At 51.9% G+C, this 9,560-nt stretch overlaps 1 protein-coding gene across 1 annotated transcript, besides 13 other annotated features; it reads right to left on the minus strand.

Moving 5' to 3' along the window:
• Nucleotides 1-1,245: part of a mobile genetic element that runs on past the window's edge.
• Nucleotides 1-4,492: part of a sequence feature (areas not merged during assembly with more than two copies in the genome that could not be assigned to a particular haplotype) that runs on past the window's edge.
• Nucleotides 976-1,200: a mobile genetic element.
• Nucleotides 1,343-1,601: a mobile genetic element.
• Nucleotides 1,727-1,757: a microsatellite.
• Nucleotides 4,493-9,560: a sequence feature (heterozygous, non-Esmeraldo-like haplotype).
• Nucleotides 5,067-5,090: a microsatellite.
• Tc00.1047053506619.90 (ABC transporter, putative) lies at nucleotides 5,118-8,843 on the minus strand (the record flags this gene model as incomplete). The annotated part of the gene is made up of 1 exon (XM_807534.1): nucleotides 5,118-8,843. One exon carries the CDS (start codon nucleotides 8,841-8,843, stop codon nucleotides 5,118-5,120), a length of 3,726 nt encoding a protein of 1,241 aa, XP_812627.1.
• Nucleotides 8,954-8,990: a microsatellite.
• Nucleotides 9,084-9,106: a microsatellite.
• Nucleotides 9,176-9,245: a microsatellite.
• Nucleotides 9,311-9,347: a sequence feature (AT_rich).
• Nucleotides 9,388-9,410: a microsatellite.
• Nucleotides 9,412-9,483: a microsatellite.

Consider the following 9,560-nt stretch of genomic DNA (forward strand, 5'->3'; position numbering starts at 1 on the left):
ACAAGGCCGGCCCAGAAATTCGCCAGATTGTTATCAGCAGTTGCCGAGGCGACGACGGTGGTTCACCGCCTCTGGGCCGCACCTCCATTGGTGCGTGTCGACGTTTGGATCGACAATATGCGCGTCACAAGGTCGAAAAGCGACGCGACATCGTGGGAGGCCCAAGCGCTTCGTAACCCGGACGGCCGTCACGCCACGACGGGGAAGGACCGCGAATCGGGCGCCACGCAGCACACCTTCCTGGGGGCGCGGTTCGATCACGCTCCGGACGGTGTCCCTGAGTGACGAGTTTGCCCGGTCTGTACGCGCCATGCCGGCGCTCAACTCTTTGACCATCGCGGAAATGGAGGTTATGGCGTCACGCTTTTTGTACGTGGCGGCCATTTTGGGCACGCGTTTATGTGACCGCCACTTTTTCATCAAGACAGTGCGACGACGATTGTCCGCACGTAACCGGGGATTGTGGAGAAGACATCCCCGGCGAACCTTCCGCCGGCAGCGGTTGGCTCGGGCGAGAGATTGCGACACATCATCGAAAATACAATCGTAAGCGAATCATCAAGCCCACCGAAAAGGCATCGGCCGCCATCATCACGGACGCATCGATCCATGGATGGGGAGCCGTTTTTATTCTCCAGACTCCGGCGACGTTAAAATTGCCGGAGGAAAATGGAAGAGGGAGCGTTTTCTCATCACGCAGGCCGAGGCGCGCGCGGTACGCTTTGCCGTGTCGGTCGTTTCCGACATCTAGCCACGCACCGTCGGCGTTTGGGTGGACAGCACTTCACCGCAAGGAGCGGCGAATAAAGGCAGCTCAAAATCACACGCCTTGATTTGGAAGCCGTGACGGATATATGGTTTTTGGGCTCACGCGGAATACAGGCATCCTTCGCATACGTGCGGTCGGCGGACAACCCCGCAGACGGGATATTACGCGGTCGTGTTTTTTTACACTTCAGGACTTGGCGAGGGGAAGCGGCGGTGTCTTGTGGCTGGAGGACCCCGAAGTCCGCCACTCCGTAATTAATAATATTCCAGATTTTGAGTTCAAAAGGCCGCGTGAGTGGTCGTCAGAATGCATATATTTTATCACAAGAAAACATGATGCATTTAGCCGCTTCTGCGCTAACCCCTTTTTCCCTATCTTTTTTGGTTTCTTGAGATAATTTCAGGGGCCGGCCAGCGGCCCAGATGATTATTCCCATTGCTTATTTAAGAATTTTTATTATTATTCAATTCTAATAAATGCATACATCAAATAACCAAATGTACATAAACTCTTTGATGGCTCAAACCATCCGATGCTATCGAATTCGTGAATATCTATATTATGTGCGTCAATCCCTGGCGCAGCCGGCCGCCTCAGCGTGGCGCCAGGGTCTAGCACACTTGCCAGAGAGGAAGCTAAGCGTCTGCTGTTTATGCTTCGAACCAGATGCGTACTTGTTTACTTAGTTTTACGGGCCGGAAGGGCAGATGTTGGAGCCATTCTATAGTGGCTGCCCGCGGGGTAAGGTTATCCTTGCCACTGAATTCCAACGTACGCTTACCAGAGCTGCACAATTGAGGTGTAGTCAATCGATTGGTAAGGGCAAAGAAAAAGCTGCGTCAGTACGCGTTGATTATATTTACAATGCACCAACGGCATTGCCAAATAAAAGAAAAAAAAAAATGGATTAAAACAATTGAAAAAATGAACACATCAATTATGAGAGCCGCGCCGTCCTGTTTTTGTTTTTGTTTTTGTTTTTGTTTTTCCTCGCGTTTTTCAAATAAATCCGAAAACCCGCACGGCGGCCACCATCGTCAAGCACGTCCGCCCTGCTGAGTGAAGACGTGAAAGAAAGCCCCGACACCCGGAGATGGCGCTGCAGTGGGAAGGCGCGAAACACAACCGCGTGACGCATCCGCCCCCGGACTGGCACGATAGCCCGATAATCCGGCGTTGCCGAGAATCAATGAAATAACAAATCAATAAACCAGGCAATCTATAAAAAATGGAAAGAAAGTAAGAAATAAATGCCACCAGCATCGGCTTTATGCCGCATCTGCGAGAGCTCTTGTGCCCTCTCGTCGCGCGGAGGCGCCGCTGGCAGCAGCGCCGTTCCACCTCAAAAAGGAATCCGCGCCAACTTCTTGAAGCACAATTTCCTCACTTCTCCGGTGTCCACTCCATGTTTTTCTCCAGGCGCCGGCGGAGCCGGGCAGCGGAGTAGATGCGTACTCGTCCCCTCGCACAGTTCACGCTGGCCTGATTTTAATGATGTCCGCTCGATGCCTGTGGCTGGCCGTGCGGTGGCGGGTCCGTCCGTCACTGCTGCAGCGCTGAAAACCGCATGTCGGACGTTGAACTTCTACCGGTCGTAATTCCATCGGGCTGCCGCCCGCCGTGCGAAGTGCGCTTTCACGGCGACAGCGTGGCGCTGATGAATGGATTTGTGCGCGCCACTTTGGACACACACGGTGCGCTGTTCCCCGGTGGCATTCTCTTCTGCGCGGATTCAGGGTTCCTGTGTGAGTTGGATGTTCTTTATGCGGAGGTTCAAATTTTGCAGTGCGTGGTTATTTAATCTCCATTTTTTTGGTGTCCTGAATTTCTTGCTGTCGGGTGTTTGTGCCGGGTGTGGGTGGTCAGCCCCGGGCACTGCCCGCCTGCCCGTCACATTGAGGGCATTGAAGGAGTGCTGTGTTCTTTGGTGCTGGCTGCGGCTCTGTTCTTGAGCGTTCTTTTGCTCTTATGCGGGATATTGGTCCTGCTATCACTTGAACCCTGAATTCACAGTAAGTGCGTTCGAGCGGGGCGGATGGAGTCAGATATTCATATTCCTGGGGATGCTTCCTAATTGTCCGGGGCGGCCTTGATTGTGGAAGTGCCGGAGATGAAGTCTGAGCCCGTCTTGTTGGTCGTACGACGCTGTGCGGAAACTGCTTGAGAGTTTCTTCGGCCTGGGCCGTGCAGTCTGCGGCGGAGGTGCGATCAGTGTGCCGTTCCTTGCCCTCGTCCTCGCTCAAGTGGCGGGTGTTGGTTCCGGTGGGATTTCTGGCGGTTCCAGCTCGCCGGGGAACTTGACGTTCCACAGCGCGTGGGAGCGCGTAACGCCATCGGCGTTAGACATTTGCGTCACGACACCAGGGAGGGCGGCAAGCACGGCGCCTGCCGGGCGTCGCATCGTGGAGGTGTGAGGCCCAGCGGGAGGAGAAGGTATTTTCATGCGAATTTCTTGGCGTGCCTGCTGTGCGGCATCTAGGCCGCAGCGACCGTAGCAGCCATCCGTATTTGTGCGAAACCCCGGTGCGGAAGCGGGCCAGTGCGGCCTCTTCCCCACGAGTGAGGATGGCGTCCGTGTGCGTGGGTTCCCAGTCGCCTGCTACGGTGGGGCGATGAGCTTCTGGCTTGAGCTGTCGGGCACAAACAATATGTTTGGACAGTGCGACCATGCCGGTGATCCATGTGTCTGTGAGCTGTGCGAGGTCGGATGCCTTCTCGGATTTCGCACCACAAGCTCCGTTCCTGGACACGCCGCAGTGGCCAACAACAAGCTGCATCCGTGTGCGCGCTCCTCGGCGCTGCGGGTGACAGAAAAGGGCACGTCGACAATGTGAGCCACCACGGGATCTAGAACCGTGAGAGGAGTCGCTTTTGTAGTGCACTGAGGAGAGATTGTGAGCCTGTGAAGGTTGAAATACTGTACGGCGCACTGCCTGTCCGAGGGATGCTGCTCAATGGCTTCCTTACACCAAGGTGTTGGTCGATGCATTCTGCTCTACGGCTGCATGGCACCGGTCCTGCGCCGGCCCTGGCAATGTTGATTGGTTTTCCATTCAGGTAGAGCATCGCCGCTGCTCCCAATTTTGACGCCGAGTTCCACAAAGCCGTCTGTCCATCCTTCGCGGCGTTTTCTTCTGGGTGTGGCGAAAGGCCTGTGCGTCAGATGTGGCGGGCGAGCCAGCGGTCACAAGTCTGGTGCTGGACCTCGTCGGGGCCATCTGCAGCGGCACCGTCGCGGGAGGCGCGGGCAGCGAACTTCCATCCGAAGCGCAGGGCGCAGGGCCATGATGAAGTCGTAAGGTTTTCTGGCGGGGTGCTGCGGGTGGCGGACAATGGAGGCACTAAAACGCAGAGCATTACTACGCGCCTCGCATCGGGGAGGGGCTGCAGCTTTGCCTCCAACACGGCACACTTCATTCTACTTACTCTCGGGTTTCACGCAACTATTTTGCTCGCCTGCTACTTTGCGGGATCCGGCGTGCAGCGGGACGTCGGGAAGGCCACCCAGCAACATACTCTGACGCCGTGCGTCGCCTCCGCCTGCGGCAGCGCAATGTGCACCGGCCTCAGTGTGTCCCTCCTAGTTCCCCATGCAAAAGACAAAATCGTTGCCAGTTGGAGTGGGCGCTGATCCAATTCCTCATGGCGATTCGCCACGTGTGCTCATTCCACGAGGATGCTGGAACTTGACGTCCAGAAGAGTCGGCATGTGTTCCATAGTGACCGGGGCGTCCTCATAAGCGAGGCGCAGTGGGGCCGTGTTGCCGCTGCCAAGGAGAGTGTAACTAGTCTTTCTGGCATTTGCCGCCATGAAGTATTCTCCGGTCCACTCTGCGACGGCACTCAGGCCTTCTTTTGAGGCCGAGTTGATCGTATCTCTGTTGCCCTGCTGTGCGATGGTGGTGGGGGCGTCAGCAATGAACCCTCGGCGAATTAGGGTACGTTCGAAGGACAAGGACGACGGGACCGCAAGACGACGACGAACATGATAGGTGACGGCGCTGTTCCCTGCGGCGCGCCTCGTGTGAGGGTCCTGGAGGAGGGTGCGAGTTTGTCGATGCAAACCACAGCACTTGTGCTATTAAGGCACGCTGCTGACCAGCGAGAAGCAATCAAAAAAGGGAAGAGAAAATAAGGTTCAACCAATAATAGCGTGGAATTCCGCCCGCATACCGCACCTCTTTTCGCTGCCTCAGAGCCGCATGTGCGCTCTCGCCTGCCCGCCCGACAATACCAGGCAGCCGTCCCACTGACATTGCACAAACACATGCGCACGCATTGCCATCATTCCCTCCAAAAATAAATAAATAAATACATAAATGTATCCGCACGATGGCGCTCATACAAGTTAGGCGTGTAATGCCTGAGCCTCCGCGATGCGCTGAAAATACCAACATGACTTCCTCGCGTCCTTCAAGAAACCCTGGAACTCCACATGGCCCTCGTTCAAAACAACAACGTGGGTAGCGTTTCGGATCGTCGAAAGACGATGGGAGACAACGACGATCGTCATGCAGCGAGGCGGTCCCAGCAACCCCCTTAATGCCTCCTCGACAAGGCTTTCATTGTACCCATCCAAACGGGCAGTCGGCTCATCACACAGGAGCACCTTCAACCCCCTGCAGCCGATTAGGATTGCACGAGCAAGTGCCAGGCGTTGCTTTTCCCCCGAACTCAAGGGCCCCGCAAAGTCGTCGTATGCAAGGGCACGGGACTCAACAAATCCCTCGCAGCGACACAGTTTCGCCGCCCTCACGACATCCTCCATGAAAACACCGGGGGCAAACAGAGAAAAGTTCTCATAATAGGTAAGTCTTTCAAAAATACACGGCGCTTGCTCCAGCATCCCTACTGCCGACCGCAAATAGGAAGTGGAAAAAAACCCTATAGGAATATTGTCAATTAAAATAATATTGTTCACAGTTCCATCTGTGGTGGGTGGCGTGCTCGCACATAAACAATGACGAAGAACATCAATTAAAGCTTGGCTATTACACCATGCATTGTATTCCTCATTAATTCGCAATTTCGGCAAAGGATCATACATGCGTTTTAGCAGACTTATCATAGTGCTTTTTCCAGATCCTGTTGGTCCAGTGATAGCCGTCATTTGGCCAACTGGAAATCGCACAGTAATGTTCGACAAAGTGGGTTGCAGGGATCCATCTTCCACGTGATGATGAAGCTGCGGGTAGGCAAAGTAAACACCACAAAAATCAATCCCTTTTAACAACGAAAATCCGCCAACAATGCGGCCAATGTTATCAAATTCAACTTCCCCATGAAGTTGAATGACCCTTCTCCACGCCCGGCGGCGCTCCATCAGTGGTGGCGCATAATGAGTCGGAGAAGCATCATGCAAAGTAGTTGGCAAATGGCGGGAAAGCTGCACGCATAAAAGAAAAGGAGGCCCAAAGCTATCATCACCGTACACCTTCAATGTGGCACGGTAGCCACTCATGCGTCCCAAAAGCGAAACGCCACCCAAAACGCCAAATGTATCTTCTCCTGTACGGTGAACTCCACTGCCGCACAAAGCCGGAGAAACAAGGTGGCGAATGATTGGCCACGATTTCCAGGGCGACTTTACATATGGGCTGAAGATGGCGTAAAAAATTACTCGTTCTGTAAATTCCATCAGATGCACAAACGTTCGTGCAAAAACATTATGAAAAGGACTCGATACAAAATCAACAAGAGACTCTGTGAGAGAACGAAATTCGTTTTGATTAGCTACCATGGCTGCCCTGTAAGCGAAGACCGTCTCGAGGCCAAGCTGACGAAGAATAAATCGCGGTGGTTTATCGAACACATCATGAAAGGAGAGTGTTCGCGGAATATGACTCATACCTTGCGGATTTTGTAAGAGAGCAATTTCTTCAGAATGCAGAATGGATTCCGCTTTCTTATGCAAAGCGTGTCCTTTACCAAAGTCCCTCGTTCCTATTCCAGCAGTCACCGGTGCCTCGGAGGTTTGAAGAGCCACTTTTAACACAAATTCCCGAACAAATGCGGCGTTCAGCCTAAGACTTTCTATAAGCGAACCTCCACATAGTTTTTGCCGGCACGTAGATGATTCCGTTGCCACAAGAGAATAGTCCCCACTGTTGACGACATCATCCAGAAGCCTTTCAAGCGCCTTAAGATGATGCCGAGTTGTGGTGTCGCCATTGCTCTCCGGGAATGTATTCGCTGAGAGCGGCCAGTCCAATAGAAAATTTCCCCCACAGACGATAAGTGCGAGACACGGGTGAGATTTTTTGTTCCGCTGGCATGTACGAGGCCTCGTCTCCTCGTTTCTTCCCCCCTCCCCTGCCAAGACGTCCATCATAAGGCGGAGTCCGTAGCGCGGCTCTGCAGGCGGAAGCCCTTCCTCCTCCATTTGCGCTAGCTCATGGTACAACTCCTTATGAACCGTGATGCCCAGCCAACAGCTGAGAACATGCGCCGTCTCGTGGTAATCAAACAACGCAACAATGGCAGCAAACAATGCAACGCCAATCTCGCGTCGCCATATACTGAGCAGAACCACAATAATGCGCGCCATCACTCCTCGCCGCTCGTAATCGAACCGGCCAAGAATTTGCGACGCCACATGCCCGGCATAAGACGACGACTTCTCGACCGGATTGTCCCGTCCTGCAATGCCTTCTTCAATGCAGCGCCTCAAAAAGGCTTCATCCGCCGTGGCCAATTTCACATTCAGTTCATGGTGCAATTCGTTGCGCAATACGGCGCATATGTTTGCCTTGACAGAGTCATCCAAAGACCAAATCACGGCCCTCATTATGGCCCCAAGCGTATCCCGAAGAACATGCCCTGAAAACCCCATAAGAATTTTATGACGATCCCCATCAGTTGTGGTGGGGGAAAGAAATTTCAACAGCATCCATTCCGCAAAGAAGTTGTACTGTGGTGCCATCAAACCTATACCAACACGGACGGCATGACTCAGTGAACGCAGGTGTAGTAGCATCTGTAGCCGACGCGAGACACGCACGTCCCGTAGCAACACATCACATCCGACGCACCTCTTTCGTTTATTACGTGTGGGGTAAAAAACACCGTCCTCCCCATCTTCCATGTCAATCCCTTCACCTGTCACCAATTCAACCCCTTCAAACAGTTTCTCTTCGTAGAAACGACGACACACCGCTTCACCTCGCTGAAGTTGCCCCTTCGCCAACGGTGTGGCATATGTAAGGAATAAACGATCAATCTCATTCCATAACAGCTGCCACGAAGAAGGGAATTTCCACTGAAAAAGAAGACGCACAAGACGAATTGTACGCCGTGTCCTCAACGTATCAGAAATATAACGCAAAGAAAACTCTTCTGACAGAAGCGGCAAGATATCCACAAGTTTCTTGATCCATGTTTCCTCTGCGGTACTAGTGAGGATGGCCTCAACAGGGAAATAACTCAATGGAAGGCAGAGATAATGCCCTGAATCCTTCCCAGATAAAGGTACAATCCAAAAAGGGCGTCGCCCTACAAGCCATAAAGGCATACGTGGAGCAGGAACGTCCATCGCCGCATGATCCCCACTTCCTCCGTAGAGGGCACTGCGCCAGAGCGCTGCATAATACCGCGCTTCCGCCATCAAAGTGAGTCGTCGAAATGCAACAAACTTGATGATATAACCCAGTCTTTGCATCCATAGCATGTCTTCCACCGCTGATGCACACAGATAACGGCCAACATACCAAAGACGCAGCCATTGGCCCACATTTACCGCAGGTGCATACGCCATGGAACACACGGCACCATGAAAAGGGGCAACGTCACTCTTCACTTTCTCATTTTCTTCATGGAGGTTTAAAAATCGTTTATGGTGCACGTCAACTGTCGTGGACGCAGTCATTAGTTTATCCACCTCCAGCAGGCATGGCTCCTCCCACTCCTCCACGATTTTTTTTACAGAGGCCAGAACTATCACCCTGGATCGAAGTCGCATCTGGGAGCTCCAGCGATTTGTGAAACATCGCACCGCCACTACAAGACTCAGTGAAAAGATGACGCTATACAGAAGAGCATTGGGGGAATGCAATCCCTTTCTTAAATATCCCTTCATTGAGCACCACTTCCCCACCCACCACACAACGGGGCAAAACAGGGGGGGGGGAAAGAATAAACCCAAAGAGGGAGAGTGATTGGCGGAAGCAAAGGAATAAGAGTCATGCAATACATGTATATATTATATATACATACATATATATATTTTCTGGGTGGTTCCCATCCACACAAAAGGGCACCGCGGCACACGCTGAAGAGAAGGACCCACCCACCCCACAAACACACATACAAACGCGCACTCTCTCTCTCTCTCTCTCTCTCGTCCCCTTTCCCACCGCTCTTCCATACACAACCCTTAGAAGAGCAGAAATCGTGAGAAAACAAAGAAGGTAAATATATACACACATGCATATATATATACACCCACCGTACATATTTATATGTATGCATGTGTGTGTATTCCAAAATCAAAGCACACACACACACAAAAAAAAAACAGCGAAAAGGCTGCATTCATTCAACAACAATAAAAATATACATATTTATATTTATTTATTTTATTCACATAAACCCACCGTTGAGACAAAATCATGACCAAACAAAATAATAATAATAATAATAATAAAACACATACATGTACACACACACACACATGTACATATATATATATAAACATAAGGCACACACACACACACACAAAAAAAAAAAAAGTCAACCGAACGCACTTATAAATCAAAATACATATAAATAAATGAACACATTTTGCTGCGTGCCC

The sequence above is a fragment of the Trypanosoma cruzi genome, genomic scaffold (genome assembly GCF_000209065.1).
Source record: "Trypanosoma cruzi strain CL Brener 1047053517003 genomic scaffold, whole genome shotgun sequence".
Classification (NCBI taxonomy): Eukaryota; Euglenozoa; class Kinetoplastea; order Trypanosomatida; family Trypanosomatidae; genus Trypanosoma; species Trypanosoma cruzi.